Raw genomic sequence first — 25316 nt, forward strand, 5'->3', positions numbered from 1 at the left:
CCCAAAGTACCAGGATTATAGTCGTGAGGCACCATGCCTAGCTGGTACTACAATGTGAATGTTCTTAATGCCACTGAACTACACACTTAAAAATGGCTAAAATGGTCAGGGACAGTGGCTCTTGCCTGTAATCCCAGATACTCGGGAAGCTGAAACTGGAGGATGCTTGAGGCAAGGAGTCCAAGGCTAGCCGGGCAACACAGCAAAACTCCATCTCCAAAAACATTTAAAAAGAAATTTAGCCAAGCATGGTGGAGTAGACCTGTAGCCCCAGCTACTTGGGAGGTTGAGGCAGGAAGATTCAAGCCCAGGAGTTTGCAACTACTATAAACTGTGATAGTGCCACTGCACTCCAGCCCTGGCAACAGGGTAAGATCCTGTCTCAAAGTAAAAAATAAAATAAATATCCAATATTGAGGCCAGGTGCGGTCGCACTTTGGTAGGCCGAGGCAGGCAGATCACTTGAGGTCAGGAGTTTGAGGCCAGCCTGGGCAACATGGCAAAACCCCGTCTCTACTAAAAATACAAAAATTACCCAGCATAGTGGCACACACCTGTAGTCCCAGTTACTTGAGAGGCTGAGCCCAGATGATTGCTTGAGCCTGGGAGTCGGAGGCTGCAGTGAGACAAGACTGCGCCACTGCACTCCAGCTTGGGCAACAGAGTGAGACTCCTGTCTCAAAAAACAAAACAAAACAAAACAAAACAAAACAAAACTAAACTAAACTAAACTAAACTAAACAACTAATATTGGGGCTGGGCACGGTGGCTCATGCCTATAATCCCAGCACTTTGGGAGGCTGAGGTGGGCAGATCACTTGAGGTCAGGAGTTCAAGATCAGCCTGGCCAACACGGTGAAATCCTATCTCTACTAAAAATACAAAAATTAGCCAGGTGTGGTGGCACATGCCTGTAATTCTAGTACTCAGGATGCTGAGGCACAAGAATCGCTTGAACCTGGGAAGTGGAGGCTGCAGGGAGCCAAGATCACAGCACTGCACTCTGGCCTGGGAGACAGAGCAAGACTGCAAAAAAAAAAAAAATAGTAATAATAATTAAATATATATATATATATATATAAAAATACTGGAACACCAAAGATAACTAAAAAGTAAACTAAAAAAAAGGTTGATTAAAAAAAATTTTTTTTAAGAGATGGGGTGTCACTATATTGCCCAGGTTGGTCTCGAACTCCTGGGCTCAAGTGATCTTCCCGCCTCAGCCTCCCAAATGCTGGGATGAGTCATGAGCCACCAGTGCACTCAGCCTGATTTTTTATTTTTTATTTTTTTGAATCAGGGTCTTGTTCTGTCTCAGGCTGGAGTGCAGTGACACCAATCATGGCTCACTGCACTGTCAAGTCCCTGGGCTCAAGAAATCCTGCCACCTCTAAGGTTGATTATTAAAAGTTAGATAAACTAATTATTGGGGCCTCAAGAAAACCGAGGGATATTAATTTAAAAGATAAGTTTTATAAGTGGTAAAGTAAGTCCTCACATAATATACTCTTGAAGGATACCTAGGATTCACACAATCTAAGACTGGTATTTGCATAAAAAAGAGAAGCCTCAGGCCGGGCACGGTGGCTCATGCCTGTAATCCCAGCACTTTGGGAGGCCCAGGCAGGCAGATCACAAAGTCAGGAGATGGAGACCACCACCCTGGCTAACACAGTGAAACCCCATCTCTACTAAAAATACAAAAAATTAGCCAGGCTTGGTGGCACACGCCTGTAGTCCCAGCTACTCAGGAGACTGAGGCAGGAGAATCACTTGAACCTGGGAGGCAGAGGTTGCAGTGAGCCGAGACTGCGCCACTGCAGTCCAGCCTGGGCAACAGAGCAAGACTCTGTCTCAAAAAAAAAAAAAGGCCTCAATTAGTCTACGATCTATAACTATGATAAATTCTGACCTGCTTCATAATTCTTGGTCAATAACATTGGCCAGATAGTATTGAACTAGACCAATTAGATATTTATATTTTTTACTTTTTCCCACAAAAAAAACACTATAAAAAATTAATCCGCTATGATAATGGTAGCTTAAATCATATGCTATGATTGTAGTAACAAAGCCAAGCAAAAGACACTATCTAGTCATTGTTCCATCCTGGTAACAAAGACAGTTGAGAAAAGTACCTAGGGATCACAACAGAAAAGCTCAGCTGCAAGCAAACCTCACTGCAATCATCATATCCAAGGGCGTCTCACCTAGGTGATGCAATTCTAGAGGAAAACAAAATCAAATAAACCAAGCTAATGCTACTTCAGTGTAACTTACCTAGTCAATAAAACTAAAGTTTAAAAATCTAGTAGCCTTTCTCTAAAAGACCTAAATTGAGTCAAGATTTTTTGTTTCTCCTAAAGTTAATTTAAAAAAAAAAAAACTAGCTGGCCAGGAGCAGCGGCTCACGCCGGTAATCCCAGCACTTTGGGAGGCCAAGGCAGGCGGATCACCTGAGGTCAGGAGTTTGAGACTAACCTGGCCAACATGGTGAAACCCCGTCTCTACTAAAAATACAAAATTGGCCAGGCGTGATGCCATGCGCCTGTAATCCAGCTACTCGGGGGGCTGAGGCAGGACAATTGCTTCAACCTGGGAGGCAGAGGTTGCAGTGAGCCGAGATCACGCCACTGCACTCCAGCCTGGGCAACAGAGTGAGACTCTGTCTTTAAAAAAAAAAAAAACACTACACTACACCTGCACAGTCGTATTTAAAAATGGAGAGAATGAATGTGGTTGTACAGAAAATTTGTTAAAGTAAGTAATTTCACATCTATGGCTCAAAAGTTGTTTTTAATAAAAGTGGTTTCTCCACAATAATATTTATTAGATCTACAGTATGAGTTTCCAGCATGATGAAATAGAGACATCCAAAGTAAAAACAAAAAATATTTACCTGACAAAACAAAATATACTCCTTCCCCCCACCCCCCCAACAGAGTCTTGCTTTTGTCACCCAGGCTGGAGTGCAGTGGCACAATCTCGGCTCACTGCAAGCTCCACCTCCCGGGTTCACGCCATTCTCCTGCCTCAGCCTCCCGAGTAGCTGGGACTACAGGCGCCTGCCACCACGCCCGGCTAATTTTTTGTATTTTTAGAGAGATGGGGTTTCACCGTGTTAGCCAGGATGGTCTCGATTTCCTGACATGGTGATCCACCCGCCTCGGCCTCCCAAAGTGCTCTGGGATTACAGGCGTGAGCCATCGCGCCCGACCCTTTTTTTTTTTTTTTTTTGGAGTGCAATGGCGCCATCCTGGCCCACTGCAACCTCCGACTCCCGGGTTCAAGCGATTCTCCTGCCTCAGCCTCCCAAGCAGCTGGGATTACAGGTGCATGCCACCACGCCTGGCTAATTTTTTGTATTTTTAGTAGAGACGGGGTTTCACCATGTTGGCCAGGCTGGTCTTGAACTCCTGACCTAAGGTGATCCACCCACCTCGGCCTCCCAAAGTGCTGAGATTACAGGCGTGAGCCACCGTGCCTGGCCCAAAATATACTCTTACCATATGATCCAGGGACCATGCTCCTTGGTATTTACCCAAAAGAGCTGAAAACATGTCCACACAAAAATCTGCACAAGAAAAAAAAAAAAGGACGTACATGTATGTTTACAGCTGCTTTTTATTAGTAACTGGCAAAACTTGAAAGCAACCAAAATGTCCTTCAGTAGGTGAATGGATAAACAAACTGTGGTATATCCACACAATTGAGTATTATTCAGCACCAAAAAGAAATAAGCTATCAAATCATAGAAAGACATGCCAGAACCTAATGTGAACTATTAAATGAAAATATTCTATCTCGAAAGGAATGCATACATGATCCAACTACATAATATTCTGGAAAAGACAAAACTGAAGAGACGGTAAAACATCAGTGTTTGCTAGAGGTTGGGAGTGGGGAGAAGTAGACAGAGCAGAGGATGTTTAGAGAAGTGAAAATATTCCATATAATACTGTAATGGTAGATACATGTCACTATGTATTTGTCCAAACCCAAAGAATATACAACACCAAGAATAAATTCTAATGCAACCAATGAACTTTGGGTAATTAATGATGTGTCAGTGTCAGTTCACTGACTGACTAATGTACCATTCTAGCAGGGGATGTTGATTATCGGGGAGATTAATGCATGTGTGGAGGCAGGAGATATATAGGAAATATCAGTAAGTGCCTCTCAATTTTGCTGTGAACCTAAAACTGATATAAAAAATTAAATCTTAAAAAATTTCATTTCATTTTGTTTTAATTTTTTATTTCTTTTAGACAAGGAGGGAATGTGATTTAAAAAGAAAAACAAAATTAAAAAAGAAAAAAATAAAATAGGCTGGGCATGGTGGCTCACGCCTGTAATTCCAGCACGTTGGGAGGCTGAGGCAGGTGGATTACTTGAGGTCAGAGGTTCAAGACCAGCCTGGTCAATATGGTGAAACCCTGTCTCTACTAAAAATACAAAAATTAGCTGGGTGTGGTGGTGGGCACCTGTAACCCCAGCTACTTGGGAGGCTGAGGCAGGAGAATTGCTTGAACCCAGGAGGCAGAGGTTGCAGTGAGTCAAGATTGTGCCACTGCACTCCAGCCTGGGCGACAGAGCGAGACTCTGTCTCAAAAATAAATAAATAAATAAATAATAATAAAACAAAATAGAAACAGGGTCTGGCTATGGCTGCCCAGCCTTGTCTCAAACTCCTGGATTCCAGTGATCCTCTCGCCTAAGCTTCCCAAAGTGCTGGGATTACAGGCGTGATCCACCACACGTAGACAAAAAAACTTGTTTAACTACATAAAAGCTGCAGATAAGAAAGATACATAATGGTAAAGACAGACTACTGATTACTCTTATCAAAGAAAAATGGGCTGGGCGTGGTGGCTCATGCCTGTAATCCCAACACACTGGGAGGCTGAGGCAGGTGGATCACCTGAGGTCAGGAGTTCAAGACCAGCCTGACCAACACGGAGAAACCCCGTCGCTACTAAAAATACAAAATTAGCTGGGCGTGGTAGCACATGCCTATAATCCCAGTACTTGGGAGGCTGAGGCAGGAGAATCGCTTGAACTCGGGAGGTGGAGGTTGCAGTGAATCGAGATCGCCCCATTGACTCCAGCCTGGGCAACAAGAGTGAAAATCTGTCTCAAAAAAAAAGTAAACAAATACTCAATGCTCAAATGGCTATTTCTCACTTCATTCCAAAACTATTAAATGCTAGGAAATAAGGAGGTTGGGGGATAAGAATGCAAAAACAAATACGAGTAAAACCCTGACCTGAAAGGAGCTTACAATCCACTGAAGAAAACAAATATGCACACATACAAGAGAGTGAACAAGATAAGAAAGCACTGTAAGGCCAAGCACGGTGGCTCACGCCTGTAATCCCAGCACTTTGGTAGGCCAAGACGGGCAGATCACTCAGGAGTTTGAGACCAGCCTGGGCAGCATAGTGAAACCCCATCTCTACTAAAAATACACACACACACAAAATTAGCCAGATCTTGTGGTGGGCACCTGTAATCCCAGCTACTCCAGAGGCTGAGGCAGGAGAACTACTGGAACCTGGGAGGCAGAGGTTGCAATGACCCAAGATTGCGCCACCGCACTCCAGCCTGATCAACAGAGCGAAACTCTGTCTCAAAAAAAAAAAAAAAGAGAGAGAAAAAAGAAAGAAAGAAAGCACTGTGCAGTGTCCAACCTCCATACTAGCAGAGGTATCCTTCTTCAATTTATAAAACATTGCAGGGGTCCCCAGTATCCGTAAGATAATGTTAAACTTTTAGCAGGTCATCAAGGACCTTTATGTCAAACTTGAGTTTGATGCCAGGTGTGGTGGTGTGTGCCTGTAGTCCCAACTACTCAAGAGTATCAGGTGGGAGGATCACTTGAGCCCAGGAGACTGAGGCTTCAGTGAGCCAGGATCACTGCAGCCTGGGCAACATGGCGAGATCCTGTCTCAGAAAAAAACCACCAACCAAAAAAAAACACTTAATTCTGAGCCTAGCCTCCAGTCTCATCTCACACCTTTAACAAACATAAACCTCATCTGCCAATTACAGAAGGCTATTCATTATTCTCCAAGCATACCATGTACTTTAGAGGCTCTGAACCCTTGCTCACGTAACACAATTTTGTGAAACTTTTCTTTCCTGGTTACATTATTAGCTCATAAAATTGATATCAGATATGGTTCTTCCTGAAGGAAAAAAAACTAAATTATCTTTCTAAATTACTTTCAGCCTAAGATTGCATCTCTCTAAGAATTTTAGATCAGCCAGGTGCCGTGGCTCATGCCTGCAATCCCAGCACTTTGAGAGGCTGAGGCAGGGTGATCACTTGAGCCCAAAAGTTCAACATGGACAACATGGCAAGACCCTATCTCTACATTTTAAACTGGACGGGCGCAGTGGCTCACGCCTGTAATCTCAGCACTTTGGGAGGCTGAGGCGGGTGGACCATGAGGTCAAGAGATGGAGACCATCCTTCCTGGTTAACACAGTGAAACCCTGTCTCTACTAAAAATACAAAAAATTAGCTGGGCATGGTGGCGGGCACCTGTAGTCCCAGCTACTTGGGAGGCTGAGGCAGGAGAATGGCGTGAACTCGGGAGGTGGAGGTTGCAGTGAGCCGAGATCGCGCCAATGCACTCCAGCCTGGGTGACAGAGGGAGACTCCATCTCAAAAAAAAAAAAAAAAAAATTTAAATTAGCCACATGTAGTAGCACATGCTTGTGGTCCCAGCTACTCAGGAGGCTGAGGGAGGAGGATCACTTGAGCCCAGGAGGTCAAGGCTGTAGTATACTGTGATGACACCACTGCACTCCAGCCGGGCAACAGAGTGAGACCCTGTCTCCAAAAAAAAAAAAAAAAAAGAAAAAAAGAATTTTAGATGGCAGCAGGACTTTTATTTTACTCCTACAACAAAGTCAACATACTTTTATAATTGTATCATAAGGACAAAAAGAGAAATCAAAAGAGTTTGCACTCTAAAAGAACATTCCAGTGGAAAGTTCAAAATAAGTACTGGGGCTGGGCGCAGTGGCTTACGCCTGTAATCCCAACACTTTGGGAGGCCGAGGCAGGCAGGTCATGAGGTCAAGAGATCGAGACCATCCTGGCCAACATGGTGAAACCCCATCTCTACTAAAAATACAAAAATTAGCTGGGCATGGTGACGCACACCTGTAGTCCCAGCTACTCAGGAGGCCGAGGCAGGAGAATCGCTTGAACCCGGGAGGTGGAGGTTGCAGTGAGCCAAGATCGCGCCACTGCACTCCAGCCTGGCGACAGAGCGAGAATCCATCTCAAAAGAAAAAAAAAAAAAAAAGAGTAAAGAGTACTGGGATAAGACTGACTACTAGCACAAGACTCACTTTATCAGCATTATTTCACTCAAACACTTAAGTGTAGAAATTTTAAATAAAGCATGATCCATCTTTCCTTATGGGAAAAAATAGGAATTGGTAATACAATAAACACATTAACACTATCTCAAAGTATCTTGTTAATGCATTTATTTACTAGTTTACCTCTCTCAACTACACACGATAAAATAAGAAACAAGAACTGTATTTTTCTTGTTCATAGCTGTATACTCAGAGAGTCAGTTTCTGCCTGGCACTGAATGAATTAATTAACCAATGGAGAGAAACTTCACCAAGTAGACTTCATTCAGTACTTTAAGCAGTTAATGTGGTCCAGAGTTTGGCCTAAAACAACTTTGCATTCTTAGAAAAATGAAAGTGGATACAACTCACAGAGACATAAAATTAACCTTAAGAAATAGAGATACAGGCCGGGTGCAGTGACTAACGCCTATAATCCCAGTACTTTGGGAGGCTGAAGCAGGTGGATCACTTGAGGTCGGGAGTTCGAGACCAGCCTGACCAACATGGTGAAACCTTGTCTCTATTAAAAATACAAAAATGAGATGGGTGGATCATCCGAGGTCAGGAGTTTGAGACCAGGCTGGCCAACATGGTGAAACCCTGTCTCTACTAAAAATATAAAAACTTAGTCAGGCATGGTGGCGTGTGCCTGTAATCCCAGCTACCCAGGAGGCTGAGGCAGGAAAACTGCTCGAACCTGGGAGGCAGAAGTTGCAGTGAGCCAAGATCACTCCACTGGACTCCAGCCTGGGTGACAGAGTGAAACTCCATCTCAAAAAAAATAAAAAAATTAGCAGGGCATGGTGGTGGCACGCGCCTGTAGTCCCAGCTACTCAGGAGGCTGAGGCACAAGAATCGCTTAAACCCTGGAGGCAGAGGTTGCAGTGAGCCGAGACTGCGCCACTGCACTCCAGCCTGGGCGAGAGTGAGACTCCATCTCAAAAAAAAAAAAAAGAAAGAAAGAAATAGAGATACAAAACAATGAAGATCAGTCAAGTGCAGAGGTCGCACCAGTAGTCCCAGCTAACTACTCAAGAGGCTGAGGTGAGAGGATCACCTGAGCCCAGGGAGCTCAAGAGTAGCCTGGCCAACAGAGACCCCATCAATTTAAAAGAAAAAAAAAAAAAAAAAAGCTGTTGTAAGCTAAAGAGAAAAGAAAAAAAGTCAAATTTTCTAATTTATAGTAAGAAATAACTTTTGTAAGAATGAGAATATTCATCAATTTTTCTCATTCAAGCTGTATATTTATGATATATATGCTTCTATGTATACTACATATCAAACATTTTCTCTATACACACACAAAAAAAATAGCCAGGCACAGTGGCGCATGCCTGTAGTCCCAAATACTAGGGAAATTGAGGCAGAAGAAACACTTGAGCCCAGGGGTTCAAAGTCAGTGTGCTATGATTGTGCCACTACACTCCAGCCTAGGTGACAGAGTGAGACTCTGTCTCTTTAAAAAAACCAGCACTTTGGGAGGCCAAGGCAGGAGGACCAATTGAGCACAGGAGTTCAAAACCAGCCTGGCAACACAGCAAGACCTCATCTCTGCTAAAAATAAAAAAATTTAGCTGGGGATGGTGGTACACACCTGTATTCCCAGCTACGGTGAGAGGATTGCCTAAGCCCAGGAGACTGAGGCTGCAGTGAGCAGTGATCAGACTACCATCACACTTCAACCAGGGAGACATAGCAAAACTCTGCCTCAAAATAAATTAAAAAAAAAAAAAAAATTGAGTTGTAGAACCAGACTACTGGGTTGAAATCCCAGCTTGCCTACTTACTAACCACGCAACCATGAGACAAGTTAGTTAATCTCTCTGTGCCTCAATTTCCTCATGGTAAAATCAGAATAACAGTAGTACATGTAGTAGGACTGTTTTTTGTTGTTGTTGTTTTTGAGGCGGAGTCTCGCTCTGTCACTCAGGCTGGAGTGTGGTGGTGCAATCTCGGCGCACTGCAACCTCCGCCTCCCGGGTTCAAGCGTTTCGGCTTCCCAAAGTGCTGGGATTACAGACGTGAGCCACTGCAACCAGCCATACGACTGTTTTAACATTCTATTTGGAAATTTTTTTGGCTTATAGAAAAGTTATAAAAATAGTACACAGAATTTCAGTACACCTTTTACCTGGCTTCCTCTAAGATAAAATCTTTCTTTTTTTTTTTTTCTGAGACGGAGTCTTGCTCTGTTGCCCAGGCTGGAGTGCAGTGGTGCGATCTCGGCTCACTGCAATCTCCACCTCCCAGGTTCAAGCAATTCTCCTGCCTCAGCCTCCATAGCTGGGATTACAGGCGCCCACCAGCATGCCCAGCTACTCTTTGCATTTTTAGTAGAGACCATGTTGGCCAGGCTGGTCTCGAACTCCTGATCTTGTGATCGGCCCCCCTCGGCCTCCCAAAGTGCTGAGAATTACAGCTGTGAGACACCATGCCCGGCCAGCCTCTAAGATAAAATCTTACATAACCACAGCACAATTATCAAAACTAAGAAATTAACAGTGACATAATGTTATTAACTAAACTATGTAACTTATTTAGAATTTCACCCATTTTTCTAATGCCCTTTTTCTGTTCCAAGATGTCATCCAGGATCCCACATTGCATTTAGTTGTCATGTCTCCTTGGTCTCCTCTGATATGTGAGATTTTCCCCATTTTCCCTTGTTTTTATGACATGGACACTTTCAAATAATACTGGTCAGTTGTTTCATGTAATGTTCCTCGATTTGGATTTGTCTGATGTTTTCTCATGATTAGACAGAGGCCATGCATTCTTGGCAAAACTACCACAGAACTGATGTGCCTTTCTCAGTGCATTATAACAGAGGATACATAATGGCCCATTATCTTATTCCTAACGATGTTAACCTTAATCACTTGGTTATTGGTGGTGTCTACAGTGTTTCTTCACCCTAAAGTTAATGTTTTTCCCTTTGTAAATAATAACTATTGGGGAAGATACTTTGAGATGATGCAAACATTGTGTTCTCAAACTTTTGCCCACCAATTTTAAAATTCATCAAAGGGATCTTACCTGCAGCAGTTATTACTGTGGTATTCTAATGGTGATTTTTAAATTTACCTCATTCTGTCTGTATTTGTTAATTGGAATTCTTTTAAAGGAAGAGCTGTCACTTCTTTAGATTATGAACTCATGGATATTTTAATTCTCTAATATAGAGATCCTGAAATATTAAGCTCAAAAACGTGTAAAGGAATGAACAGTATCCCAAAAATAAAGGCCTCTATGAGCAATTATATATATAAATGTCAAGAATATTTCAATAAGGAGGTCTTCCTCTTTGAGCAGCCATAGCAAAATAGTTACAATACGACGTGTGGAGTTTGCTTTAAAAGGACGCACTTTTCCTAAGAGTTCAAGGTTACAGTGAGCTATGGCTGCACCACTGGAATCCAGCCTAGGTGACAGAGTGAGACCTTGTCTCTAAAAAATAAACAGACACATAAAATAACCCATTTTGGTACAGAGGTTGGGAATGCTACATAGATGAAAAAAGATTAAGATACGAGTTAATAATTATTAAAGCTATGTAACAGCTAACAGGGGCTCCTGATGCTAGTCTCCGTATTTTTTTATACATTTAAATTTTTCCATAATGAAGAGTCAAAAAATATTTTAAGGACCCCAAAACACAGTATTTAGTTAAATCACAAGTTCACTTTTCAAATATGCCATTTATACCTGTTGTCTATTTCTGAATCCTCCTTCATCCCCCCAAAATTCTACCAAAGCTAACTTTAAAAAATTATGGATTAGGCTGGGCGCGGTGGCTTACACCTGTAATTCCAACACTTTGGAAGGCCGAGGTGGGCAGATCAATTGAGGTCAGGAGTTCGAGACCAGCCTGGCCAATATGATGACACCCCGTCTCTACTAAAAATAAAAAAATTAACCAGGCGTGGCAGCATATGCCTGTAATCCCAACTACTTGGGAGGCTGAGGCACGAGAATCTCTTGAACCCGGAAGGCAAAGCTTGCAGTGAGCTGAGATCACGACACTGCACTCCAGCCTCGACAACAGACAAAGACTCTATCTTAAAAAAAGAAAAAAAAAGAAATGTGGTATACATCTACCATGGACTACTACTCAGCCATAAAAAGGAACGAAGTAATGGCATTCGCAGCAACTTGGATGGAGTTGGAGACCATTATTCTAAGTGAAGTAACTCAGGAATGGAAAATCAAACATCGTGTGTTCTCATTTATATAAGCGGGAGTTAAGCTATGAGAACACAAAGGAAAAACAATGAGATAATGGACTTTGGGGACTCACAGGGAAGTGGGAGAGGGATAAAAGACTACATACACACTGGGTAGAGTGTACACTGCTCGGGTGATGGGTGCACCAAAATCTCATAAATCACCACTAAAGAACTCTTCCATGCAACCAAACACCCACCACCTGTTCCCCAAAAACTACTGAAAAATAAAAGTTGTACAGTATACAACTTAATGACAATTTAAGAAACCAAACTAGGCTGGGCTCAGTGGCTCATGACTGTAATCTCAGCCTTTTGGGAGGCCAAGGCCAGAGGATCGCTCGAGGCCAGAGCATTGCTCAAGGCCAGGAGTTTGAGACCACCCTGGTCCACAAAGCAAGATCTATCTCTATGAAAAAACTTAAAAATTAGCCAGGTGTGGTGGTATGTGCCTGTAGTCCTAGCTACTCGGGAGGCTAAGCCAGGAAGACTGCTTAAGCCCAGGAGTTTGAGGATGCAGTGAGCTATGATCACACCACTACTCTCCAGCCTGGGTAACAGAGCAAGACCCTGACTGTAAGAAAAAAACAAACTGGCAGGGTATGGTGTCATATGCCTGTAGTCCCAGCTACTCGGGAGGCTGAGGCAGGAGAATCACTTGAGCTCAGGAGTTCAAGGCCAGCCTGGGCAACATAGCGAGATCTTACCTCTAATTACAACATTTTTAACACAAATTTTAAAAAATATTTTTTAAAAAAATCTGCCTTATAATAACAGGTAAAGATGAGTGTTAGAAGTGAGAGATAAGAAGGTAGAAGTCAGACCATGAAAGGGTTTAACTTAGACAAGAGAGTTTGGATTTCTTTTTTTTTTTTTTTTTTTTTGAGATGGAATCTTGCTCTGTCGCCCAGGCTGGAGTGCAGTGGCGCGATCTCGGCTCACTGCAAGCTCTGCCTCCCGGGTTCCCGCCATTCTCCTGCCTCAGCCTCCAGAGTAGCTGGCACTACAGGCGCCCGCCACCACGCCCGGCTAATTTTTTGTATTTTTAGTAGAGACGGGGTTTCATCGTGTTAACCAGGATGGTCTCGATCTCCTGACCTCGTGATCCACCCACCTCGGCCTCCCAAAGTGCTGGGATTACAGGCGTGAGCCACCGCGCCCGGCCGAGAGTTTGGATTTCATCTCAAAAGTAAAGTTTGTCGGGATGTTTTGGCAAGGTTTAGTCAATCTCACAATGGACAGGATAACAAGGAGGTTTATTTAGTACTTATTAATTTTAAAAATCATAAAATATTTGTCCTTTTGTGACTGCCTTATTTCACTTAGCATAACGTCCTCAAAGTTCATCCACATTGTAGCATGTGTCAGATTTCCTTCCCTTTTTTTTTCTCTTCTTTTGAGACAGAGTCGCACTCTGTTACCCAGGCTGGAGCCCAGTGGCATGATGTCAGCTCACTGCAAACTCCACCTCCCAGTTCAAGGTTCAAGCCCTGCCGCCCCGTCCGGGATGTGAGGAGCGTCTCTGCCCGGCCGCCCCGTCTGAGAAGTGAGGAGACCCTCTGCCTGGCAACCGCCCCGTCTGAGAAGTGAGGAGCCCCTCCGCCCAGCAGCCGCCCCGCCCGAGAAGTGAGGAGCCCCTCCGCCCAGCAGCCACCCCGTCTGGGAAGTGAGGAGCATCTCCGCCCGGCAGCCACCTCGTCCGGGAGGGAGGTGGGGGGGTCAGCCCCCCGCCCGGCCAGCCGCCCCGTCCGGGAGGGAGGTGGGGGGGCCAGCCCCCCGCCCGGCCAGCCGCCCCGTCCGGGAGGGAGGTGGGGGGGCCAGCCCCCCGCCCGGCGAGCCGCCCCGTCCGGAAGGGAGGTGGGGGGGGTCAGCCCCCCGCCCGGCCAGCCGCCCCGTCCGGGAGGGAGGTGGGGGTTCGGCCCCCCGCCTGGCCGGCCACCTGGTCCGAGAGGTGAGGGGCGCCTCTGCCCGGCCGCCCCTACTGGGAAGTGAGGAGCCCCTCTGCCCGGTCAGCCGCTCCGTCCGGGAGGGAGGTGGGGGGGTCAGCCCCCCGCCCGGCCAGCCGCCCCGTCCGGGAGGTGAGGGGCGCCTCTGCCCGGCCGCCCCTACTGGGAAGTGAGGAGCCCCTCTGCCCAGCCAGCCGCTCCGTCCGGGAGGGAGGTGGGGGGGTCAGCTCCCCGCCCGGCCAGCCGCCCCGTCCGGGAGGGAGGTGGGGGGGTCAGCCCCCCGCCCGGCCGCCCCTACTGGGAAGTGAGGAGCCCCTCTGCCCGGCCAGCCGCTCCGTCCGGGAGGGAGGTGGGGGGGTCAGCTCCCCGCCCGGCCAGCCGCCCCGTCCGGGAGGGAGATGGGGGGGTCAGCCCACCGCCCAGCCTGCCGCCGTGTCCGGGAGGGAGGTGGGGGGGTCAGCCCACCGCCCAGCCTGCCGCCCTGTCCGGGAGGGAGGTGGGGGTTCGGCCCCCCGCCTGGCCAGCCGCCCCATCCGGGAGGTGAGGGGCGCCTCTGCCCGGCCGCCCCTACTGGGAAGTGAGGAGCCCCTCTGCCCGGCCAGCCGCCCCGTCCAGGAGGGAGGTGGGGGGTCAGCCCCCTGCCCGGCCAGCCGCCCCGTCCGGGAGGTGAGGGGCACCTCTGCCCGGCCGCCCCTACTGGGAAGTGAGGAGCCCCTCTGCCCGGCCACCAACCCGTCTGGGAGGTGTACCCAACAGCTCATTGAGAACGGGCCATGATGACAGTGGCGGTTTTGTGGAATGGAAAGGGGGGAAAGGTGGGGAAAAGATTGAGAAATCGGATGGTTGCCGTGTCTGTGTAGAAAGAGGTAGACATGGGAGACTTTTCATTTTGTTCTGTACTAAGAAAAAATTCTTCTGCCTTGGGATCCTGTTGATCTGTGACCCTACCCCCAACCCTGTGCTCTCTGAAACATGTGCTGTATCCACTCAGGGTTGAATGGATTAAGGGCGGTGCAAGATGTGCTTTGTTAAACAGATGCTTGAAGGCAGCATGCTCGTTAAGAGCCATCTCCACTCCCTAATCTCAAGTACCCAGGGACACAAACACTGCGGAAGGCCGCAGGGTCCTCTGCCTAGGAAAACCAGAGAACTTTGTTCACTTGCTTATCTGCTGACCTTCCCTCCACTATTGTCCTGTAACCCTACCAAATCCCCCTCTGCGAGAAACACCCAAGAATGATCAATAAAAAAAAAAAAAAACACTCTTTGAAATTAAAATGATAAGAACTGGCACGGTGGCTCATGCTTGTAATCCTAGCACTCTGGGAGACCGAGGCCGGGCAGATCGCATGAGCTCAGGAATTCGAGATGAGCCTGGGCAACATGGCAAAACGCCATCTCTACCAAAAATACAAAAAATAGCCGGCCTTGGTGGCGCATGCTTGTGGTTCCAGCTACTCAAGAGGCTGAGGTGGGAGGATCACTTGAGCCTGGAAGGCACAGGTTGCGGTGAGCTGAGATTGCACCACTGCACTCAAGCCTGGGTGACAGAGTAAGACTCCAGCTCAAAAAAAAAGAAAAAAAAAATTAAAATGATAGCAGAAAAAAATAATTAAAAAATGGAAGAAAGTTGAGAAAAATCTTATGAGAATTAAAACAGAAGCTTAAGAAAATGGAAGAGACCAGATGAAATAAAATCAGGAAGTCTAACAAAAAGTCCAAGCCAGGTGAGGTGGTGCATGCCTGCAATTCCAGAGTCAGGAGCTTGAGGCGGGAATCACTTGAGGCCAGGAGCTGGAAAGCAGCCTGGCAACACAGCAAGACCTCGTTTGCTAAAAAAAATTTTTTTAATCAGCCGAGCACGATGGCGAATGCCTCTAATCCCAACAGCTCCAGAGGCTGAGGTGGGAGGATCACTTGAACCCAGGAGCTCGTGGCTGCAGTGAGCTATAATGGCACCCCTGTACTGCAGCCTGGGTGAGACAGCAAGGAGTTCAAGACTAACCTGGCCAACATGGCCACTCACTGCAACCTCTGCCTCCCAGGCTCAAGTGACTCTCCTGCCTCAGCCTCCTAAGATGGGATTACAGATGCACGCCATCATGCCCAGCTAATTTTTTGTATTTTAGTAGAGACAGGGTTTCACCATGTTGGCCAGGCTAGTCTCCAACTCCAGACCTCGCCGGGCACAGTGGCTCATGCCTGTAATCCCAGCACTTTGGGAGGCCGAGGCAGGCAGATCACGAGGTCAGGAGATCGAGACCATCCTGGCTAACACGGTGAAACCCCGTCTCTACTAAAAGTACAAAAAATTAGCCGGGCATGGTGGTGGGCGCCTGTAGTCCCAGCTACTCCGGAGGCTGAGGCAGGAGAATGGCATGAACCCGGGAGGCAGAGCTTGCAGTGAGCCGAGATTGCGCCACTGCACTCCAGCCTGGGCGACTGAGCGAGATTCCGTCTGAAAAAAAAACAAAAAAACTCCAGACCTCAAGTGATCTGCCCACCTAGGCCTCCCAAAGTGCTGGGATTACAGGCGTGAGCCACCACGCCCAGCCTTAGCTCTACTTTTAAAAGCAGTGGCACTCATCATGCTATATTGTATTAAGTATTGTGTATTTCTTCCCTGACAAAACGTAAATTCCTTAAAAGTAAGCACTACCAAACCACCTGACACTGTAGCAATTTTCAATAAACATTTGTTAAATTAAAACACTTTCTGAGCACTTCTCATGTGCCCAGCACTCTTCTAAATGTTTTGCATTATTTGACTAGTTTAAATGTCACAATAACTCTATGATAGGTCTATTATCTTTATGTTATAGATAAGGAAAAATAGGGCATAAAGACATGTTGAGTAATCTGCCAAAGGTCAGTAGCCACTGCTAAAACATGAAACCTATACTCTTACTCTCCATCTCTACCAGTCCTCTAGTGCTCTAAATCATTAACTGTATGTACCATTTAGTTTTAAGGCTTCAGAACAAGATATGAAAAACTGGCAACATTATAACAGGAGATACAACTGACTTGATATTACCTAACCCAGCAGTTTACAAAGAGTGGTCTACTGACCCCTTAGTATCTCCCAAGACCTTTGGGGAGGTCCACAAACTCCTGGATGTCAAAACCATTTTCATAAGATTAAGATGTTATTTGAATTTTTCACTCTTACTCTCTTGAAGTGTATTGTGGAGTTTCCCAGTGCCTATATGATGTGTAATATTACAGGATTGAATGCATAAGCAGCTATGCAAATCTAACTGTCCTCTATTAAGTCAGACATTAAAGAGATTTGCAAATATGTAAAACAATGTCACTCTCACTAAATATCTGTTTGGAAAATAGTTCTTTTTCATTTCAGAAATGATGTTAACATGAAGGCTGGGCACAGTGGCTCATGCCTGTAATCCCAGCACTTTGGGAGACCAAGGCAAGCAGGTCACTTGAGGCCAGGAGTTTGAGACCAGCCTGGCCAATATAGCAAAACCCTGTCTCTACTAAAAAGCCAAAAAATTAGCCAGGCATGGTGGCATGTACCTGTGGTCCCAGCTATTCAGGAGGCTGAGGCATGAGAATCGCGAACCCGGGAGGCACTCACTCCATCCTGGGCGACAGAGGGATGCAGTCAAAAAAAAAAAGGGTATTAACATGCAATGGGTTTATTATTATTATTATTATTATTTTGAGATGGAGTTTTGCTCGTTGCCCAGGCTGGAGTGCAATGGCGTGATCTTGGCTCACTGCAACCTCCACCTCCCGGGTTCAAGCGACTCTCCTGCCTCAGCCTCCTGAGTAGCTGGCACTACCACTGGGACCGTCCACCACCATGCCAGGCTAATTTCTTTGTATTTTTAGTAGAGACGGGGTTTCACCATATTGGCCACGTTGGTCTCAAACTTCTGGCCTCAAGTGATCCGCCCGCCTCGGCCTCTCAAAATGCTGGGATTACAAGCATGAGCCACCACGCTCGGCCCTATTATTTTTTAACATATTAAATATTTTGAAATTTTCTTTTTCAATACAGTAAATGTTGATATATTTATTCATTTATTTTGAGATGGAGCCTCACTCTGTTGCCCAGGCTGGAGCACAGTGGCACGATCTTGGCTCACTGCAACCTCCACCTCCCGAGTTCAAGCAATTCTCCTGCCTCAGCCTCCCGAAGAGCTGGGACTACAGGCACGCACCACCATGCCCGGCTAATTTTGTATTTTTAGTAGAAATGGGGTTTCACCATGTTGCCCAGGCTGGTCTCGAACCCCTGACCTCAGGTGATCCACCCACTTCGGCCTCCCAAAGTGCTGGGATTACAGCCGTGAGCCACCGCACCCGGCCTAAATGTTGATATAAACTACATAAACAAAAGCCAGGCACAGTGGCATGTGCCTAATACTCCCAGCTACTAGGGAGGCTGAGGCAGGAGCAGAGCTTGAGACAAGGCTGCAGTTGGGCATGATAGCCCCTGTGAACAGTCACTGCATCCAAGAAGGGGGAAGGAAATGGGAAGAGGAAAGGAGGAAGGAAGGGAGAAAGGGAAAGGAAGGGGGAGGTGGAAAGGGGGAAGGAAGGGAGAAGGGGGAAGGAAGAGAAAGAAGAGGAGGAGGAGGAGGAAGAAGAACAAGAGGAGGAGAAGGAAGAGGAGGAGGAAAAAGAGGAGGAGGAGGAGGAAGAGGAGGAGGAAGAAGAGGAGGAGGAGGAAGAAGAACAACAATAACAACTACATTAACAGAGCTCTTCAGGATCCTCAAAAATTTGTAAGAGCAGAAAGGGGTCTTGGGGAAAAAAAGTTTAAAAACCACTGATCTAGCCAATATAAAATGTTCAGTACTGGCCAGGCGTGGTGGCTCACACCTGTAATCCCAGCACTTTGGGAGGCTGAGGCCAGAGGATCTCGCCAGCTCAAAACTTTGAGACCAGCCTGGGCAACATGGTAAAATCCCATCTCTACAAAAAAATACAAAAATTAGCCAGGCGTGGTGGTGCATGCCTGTTGTCCCAGCTACTTGGGAGGCTGAGGTGGGAGGATCACTTGAGCCTGGGAGGTGGAGGGTGCAGTGAGCTGAGATCACACCACTGCACTCCAGCCTGAGTGACAGAGGTAGACCCTGTCTCAAAAGAAAAACAACTGGTCAGTACTGCTAGTCTCTGACAATAAGACATTTTTTCCTTATCTAACATATTGCAATTTGATCAGCATTGATGGAAAAAAAGAAAAGGCAATATAAAGTGAAAAAAACAGTAGTAGGCTGAGTATGCGCTTCTCTCCGCCATTACATCTCCTAATTTATAATTGGTAACATGTATATATAGTGAAATCTTCTACTGTAAACCACTGAGTGACATTACTAAAACTGCCTCTGCATCTCAAGACAATAGCCAGAGGTAGTAACAAAACAGACTCCTCAAGGAAACTTCCAATTGTGTATTTCAACATTCCTTTATTTATTTATTTAGAGACAAAGTCTTGCTCTGAGGCCCAGGCTGGAGTGCAGTGGGGCAATCTCAGTTCACTGCAACCTCCACCTCCTGGGTTGAGCAATTTTCCTGCCTCAGCCTCCTGAGTAGCTGGGATTACAGGCACACGCCACCACGCCCAGCTAGTTTTTGGATTTTTAGTAGAGATGGGATTTTGCCATGTTGGCCAGGCTGGTCTTGAACTCCTGACCTCAGGTGATTTGCCTGCCTCGGACTCCTAAAGTGCTGGGATTACAGGCGTGAGCCACCACGCCCAGCCAAACATTCCTTTATTAAACCGTAAGAATTTATCTAAGGTTAAGATTGATGTCATTAACTCAATCTGCTTCATGTACTGACACAATTCATTTTCATTATAGAGCATAGTATCTTATATATACATATATATATATATATATATATATTTTTTTTTTTTTTTTTTCTTGAGACGGAATTCTCACTCTGTCACCCAGGCTGGAGTGCAATGGCATGATCTCGGCTCACTGCACCCTCCGCCTCTCAGGTTCAAGCGATTCTCCTGCCTCAGCCTCCTGAGTAGCTGGGATTACAGGCTCCCACCCGCCATCATACCTGGATAATTTTTGTATTTTTGTAGAGACCGGGCCATGGGGCGGGGGGGGAGCTGGGGACTCCACCATGTTAGCCAGGCTGGTCTTGAACTGCTGACCTCAGATGATTCACCTATCTCAGCCTCCCAAAGTGCTGGGATTACAGGCACGTACCACCGCGCCCAGCCTAGTATCTTAAATTTTTGATAAGCCAAATAAAACCTAATTTCAAATCAGTTCCATGAGCACATCATTGGTATAATTTGAATACTTTTCATGCATTACATTAACAGCAAATAATTTAATAACTTTAATAAAGGAAGACGAATTTTGCTCAACTCAAAAAAAAAGTACAAAATTCAGGTCAGTCCTATTTTTTGAATGAAATGGTTGGGCCTCTAAACGATTGGTTTCTCTACCCCCTTAAGTATCTGATATATTCCTGTATACAATCAAATGATGTAAGTTTTAAGTGTTATTGTTAAACTATCAATTGCGTAAGGAAAAAATGTGAACTTCACCATGTCAAAGAGTGTAATATAGGCTACTAGCTTTCGTTACTACTAGATTCAGCCATCATTCATTTACCCAACATGTCTGAACAGCTACTATGAGCCTGGCTCTACGCTAGGCAATGGGGATACACTGAACAAAAAAGAATAGTTTTTATCTTCATGGGAGTTGCATTCTTCTGTGGGAAATAAAAACAAACACATAAAAAATAAGATAATTGTAAATGCGGTAAATGCTATTAAGAAGAAACAAGGCTTTGCCATAGATTACAGTCTTTGAAAGCTGAACTGCGGAATTCTAACAGACCTAAAAATAAATAATTCATGAAGAGTTACATCAAAACGACATGGAGTCTACAGACCTCTACCAACGCATAAGGAAACTACAGACACTGACCATGAAAACAGAGATCAATCTTTCATTGTCAAAGCTAATGAATGGCATTACTTGACAATATAGTAACCTCAAAAGATAATTAACTTCACATCCTGAATTGAATGCTGAAACAGAAAAAGGACATTAGGTTAAAACTAAAAATCTAAATAAACTATGGACCTAAGTTAATAATAACATATCAATATTAGTTCATTAATTGTTAACAAATGTGCCATACTAATGCAAGATGTTGATAACAGGGGAAACTAGATGTGTGGGTATATGGGAACTCTACACTATCTTTTCAATTTTTCTGTAAGTCTAAAACTGTTCTAAAAAATGAAGTCTATTAAAAAAAATCTAACCAGGCTTCAGTAATGGAGGGGGGAGGCTAGTAGAGGCTTAAACAAGGTACGAAATTAGAAGCCATAAAACTCTCCATTATGCATTAGAACATACACAAATACTCAAGAAATTCAAAGGAAACCTGAAGATACTTAGGAAGTTAAGCACTCCATTCATGCTAAAACCTTTTTAGACAGGAAGATGAATAGGTTTTTTCATGCAAACTAAATAGCTGTGCATCACAACATAAGGAAGGCAATAATATCCTTAGAATGCACAATAAGCACTTTGGATCCTTTTTATCAATAATAACCAATAAACTATATTTTATGTTTGGGAACTATCCTGATATTGACACAGAAAAGTTGGACTAGAAGCAACTCCATATGTTCTACCAAGTTACTCACCTAAAGACACAAGTTTATACTTACTTCAGGAAAATATATAAGCAAAAAGGAGGGAGATTGTATTTTTCCCCCCAAAAGGGAGGAGGGGAAGATAATCTACACATGAAAGGAGAAAAATGATTTCCCAGTTCTAACTGGAGGCAATTTTGCAAGAGTATTAACCTCTGTGATGGCATACAAATTAGTATAAATAGTTCAAAGTAGTAATAAAAGCTACGAATTTATATCACTTACATGCCTTCCAGTCAAAACAAATAACTAATGTTTTCTATAACCTCACCTAAAACACCTAGTAGTTACTCAATGTTTGATGACTCAGAACTAATCTCTCAATGTCTGAATTTTAAAGATGGTCATGCAAAGTATGAGAAAAACAAAGGAGGGTAATCATCTCTGAATTGTCGAGTGTCAAGTTTGTCTAATACAGCATAAAACTGGAATTACTACAAGAAGTAATCATAGATACAACCATCACAAAATTAGGATCTAGTATCTAATACAAAAGTACAGTGACAGCAGAACCTGACTAGGTAAATGACATAACAATTTCACTCATCAGACAGTACGGAATATTAAGCATAAAAAAATTATTTAGCCCAAATGGTATTTAAATCTAATTTAGGTAACTAGATGATGAGTCTGTTCCTACTCTACTCCATTTTCCAAAGGAAATCCGACAAAACAAAGATGTTTGTTATTCCAAGCCTTCTCTCACATGAATCCTCAATATATCATTGGAAAATACTCAAGAAGGAATGAATAATTAACATTTCCCCAGTAATTCCCTTTTGTACCACCGTGGGACTCAGACGCTGCTTCATGTTGAAAAGAGAAAAAGGGGAGGTGAGATGAGAAAAATTCCAAGTAAAATGATCATGACATCGCATCTGGCAGAGATTGAAAAATCATCAACATTGCCAAAAGAATTGTCAGTGATGAAAGTCAAGAGAACAAAATGAGGTTTTCCGACAAGCCACAGCCCCATCTAACCTAAGACGCAAAAATCTCCACTGCCGACGCTACCCCTTTCACCCTCAACCACCCCATGCTCAAGTCGTCTCCAATTCAGATGTTTCCTCTATGGCCCAGACTAATTTCCCACCCAGGTGAAAATCATTTAATTTTTTCTACTACCACCCCTTCCCACCTTCCACGACATCAGCACTTCTCAGGGCCAAGCCTCTGGGGAAAACAACGCCCAGATCCCACCCTCCTTGGCCAAGGTTGAAGAGGGCCCGCTCTCGGGAGTGGGGCTTCCCTGAGTGGGCCTCACAGAGCTGAGGAACTGGGAAAAGAGCAAGGAATAAGGGTGGGGCTCAAGAAAGGGGGCCGGGGTACGGGCAATGACCGAGACCGGAGGAAGAAAGGGATGGACAAGAGGCTGGGCGGGGTGAGGTCTGGGGAGGGAGGGCAGATCGACCGGAGATGGCCGGACTGCGGGGAATGGAGCCGGGGAGTCGAGGATTGAAGAACCCGGGGAACAGGGTAAAAACTCGGCCACTGGCGAAGAGCCAGTGGCACCGGGGGGCACATCGGGAAGGACTGCGGTGGCAACGAGCGCGGACGCGAGGCGGGCAGGGAGCCTCCGCGGACGGAAGGGCCGCACCGGGGGCGGTGCGGGGACGCTGCGGCCAGCTGCCAGGAGTAGGGGAGCCACGCACTCACCGCTTTGCTCCCCCAGGAACACCAGCTTGAATTTCCTCAGCGGATTCCCGAAGTCTCCGCCCGTGGACATTGTGGAACTAGAGGAGCGGCCGCCGCCTCAGCCCAGAGACCTCCCGGACCGATGCTGCTCCAGCCAGCTGACGAAAAAGGCGAGCGGAAGGGCGGGCACCGAGCTCTCTCGGCCCCTGCAAGGCCCGGTGGAGGAGCCCGGCTGGAGGGCAGCAGGACTCTCCACAGACTGGCAGCCGCCGCCGCCTCCCGGCAGAGTAGCCTAGCACCGAGCGAGGCCCGCGGCTGGGAAGGGAAGGAGGGCGGTGTCGGCAGGAGCCAGGGGTGTCCTCTGGCTTCCCAAAGCTAGGGCCGTTCCCTCCTTCCGCACTCGGCTCCCAGACCTGGGGGAGACAAGCTGAGGGTGGTAGAGCCGGAACCGCAGACGTATCTGGGACCTCTCACGCGCAGCGTCTGAGCTTCCGCAGCTGCCGCCGCCGCCGCAGCCCAACCTGCTGAGTGCGCGAGCCTCTGGCGCGGCGCGGGGCGAGCCCGGGCGCGAGCCTGCGGCCCCGCCGGCCGCTGGCGTGCGTGCGTGCGTGCGTCCATGCGTGCGCGCCACCGCCATCGCCATCGCCGTCGCCATCGCCATCGCCTTCCTGGTTTGGACAGCTCTACCGGCTCCTCCCGCACGGCGGCGACGGGGCAGGTTAGGTTTCCAGTGGCGTCAAAAGAAGCCAGGAGGAGGCGGGGCAAGCCAGGGATAAGTTAGTGGGAGGCTGGAGCCCTTACGTCACTTACATAATGAGCCAATCGGAAGGGGCTGAGGGCGAGCCCACACGCGAGTGAGGTGGCAGCGTGAGAGCGCGCGCAGCCCTCGAGCAGTGGAAAGCGGAGCACTGTGGCGGCCATAAGAAGTGTGGCGCCTCTCAGCCTGAGGGGAGGGGAAGTAAAGAAAGGGGAGGGGGAGAAGGGTGGGGCGGAGGCGGGGCCGGGACAAAGGTGGAATATGATCCCCCAAAAAGTGTGGGTGGGGTCCTATAGCCTTAAAATTTGTGATAGGAGCCTCTTTCCTGAGCCCTCAGCCGTGCCTCACAGTCCTCAGATCCCTTCTTCACCATTGCACACACCCCACCTTCTCCATCCTCTCATCGTAATTCCTCACAGGCATCTTACTAAATAACATTCTCTTCCATTGCTCCCAGGAATGTTATAACTGCCAGAATCATGGCCTCCCAGTTTTGCAGATGAGGAAACTGAAGCCTAGAGGGAGTAAATGACTTGCAAAATCCATAAAGCGGGCTGGGCGCGGTGGCCCACGGCTGTAATCCCAGCACTTTGGGAGGTGGAGGCGAGTGGATCACGAGGTCAAGAGATCGAGACCATCCTGGCCAACATGGTGAAACCCTGTCTCTACTAAAAATGCAAAAATTAGCTGGGGGTGGTGGCGCGCGCCTGTAGTCCCAGCTACTCGGGAGGCTGAGGCAGGAGAATCGCTTGAACCCGGGAGGCGGAGGTTGCAGTGAGCCGAGATCACACCACTGCACTCCAGCCTGGCGACAGAGCGAGACTCCATCTCAACAGAAAAAAAAAAAAAAAAAAGCCGGGCGTGGTGGCTCATCCCTGTAATCCCAGCACTTTGGAAGGCTGAGTTGGCTGGATCACCTGACGTCAGGAGTTCCAGACCAGCCTTGGCCAACATGATGAAACCCCATCTCTACTAAAAATACAAAAAATTAACGTGGTGTGGTGGCGGGTGCCTGTAATCCCAGCTACTTGGGAGGCTGAGGCAGGAGAATCGCTTGAACACGGGAGGCGGAGGTTGCAGTGAGCCAAGGTCACACCATTGCACTCCAGTCTGGGCAACAAGAATGAGACTCTGTCTCAAAAAAAAAAAAAAAAAAAAAAATCCATAAAGCGGCTGGGCGCGGTGGCTCACGTCTGTAATCCCAGCACTTTGGGAGGCCGAGGCGGTAGAATCGCTTGAGCCCAGGAGTTCGAGACCAGGCTGGGCAACAAAGCAAGACACTATCTCTACAAAAAATAAAATAGCCGAATATTGTGGTGTGCTCCTGTAGTTCCGGCTACTCAGGAGCCTGAAGCAGAAGGATTGCTTGAGTCCAGGAGTTGGAGGCTGAGGTATGGCACCACTACACTGAAATCTGGGCGACAGAACAAGTCCCTGTCTTAAAAAAAAAAAAAATTTCTAAGTGAATAATAAAAAATATGTCCTTACATTTGTGTATAGTATCTTATATCATTCACAAAAACATTTATGTACATTTTCTCATTATTGGGGAGTTATTTGCTTAGCTGTAGAAATGACAGGATCGAAAAAGTGCCTTCTCAGGCCCAGGGATGAATTGCTGACCTAGAATAAATTACAGGGAAGAACCCAAGTCCCTGTCTTAAAAAAAAAAAAAAAAAAAAAAATTTCTAAGTGAATAA

General features: G+C 46.3%; 1 protein-coding gene and 1 long non-coding RNA gene across 3 annotated transcripts in view; one reads left to right on the forward strand and one right to left on the reverse strand.

Moving 5' to 3' along the window:
• RAB6A (RAB6A, member RAS oncogene family) overlaps positions 1-23455 on the reverse strand; it is an 85323-nt gene extending 61868 nt beyond the window's left edge. The window contains exon 1 of one of the 2 annotated variants that reach the window (XM_019036626.4): positions 22881-23455. In XM_019036626.4, coding sequence (XP_018892171.1) covers positions 22881-22950 — 70 coding nt within the window. In that variant the 5' untranslated portion in view covers positions 22951-23455. The remainder of the gene's footprint in view (positions 1-22880) is intronic. The other variant, XM_019036625.4, reaches the window with a different exon arrangement.
• LOC134756463 (uncharacterized) lies at positions 23445-25103 on the forward strand. Its single transcript, XR_010129161.1, has 2 exons — positions 23445-23577; positions 24074-25103. It is a non-coding gene; the product is annotated as an uncharacterized lncRNA (long non-coding RNA).
• Positions 25104-25316: the final 213 nt, after the last annotated feature.

This window comes from Gorilla gorilla, chromosome 9 (assembly GCF_029281585.2).
Source record: "Gorilla gorilla gorilla isolate KB3781 chromosome 9, NHGRI_mGorGor1-v2.1_pri, whole genome shotgun sequence".
Classification (NCBI taxonomy): Eukaryota; Metazoa; Chordata; class Mammalia; order Primates; family Hominidae; genus Gorilla; species Gorilla gorilla.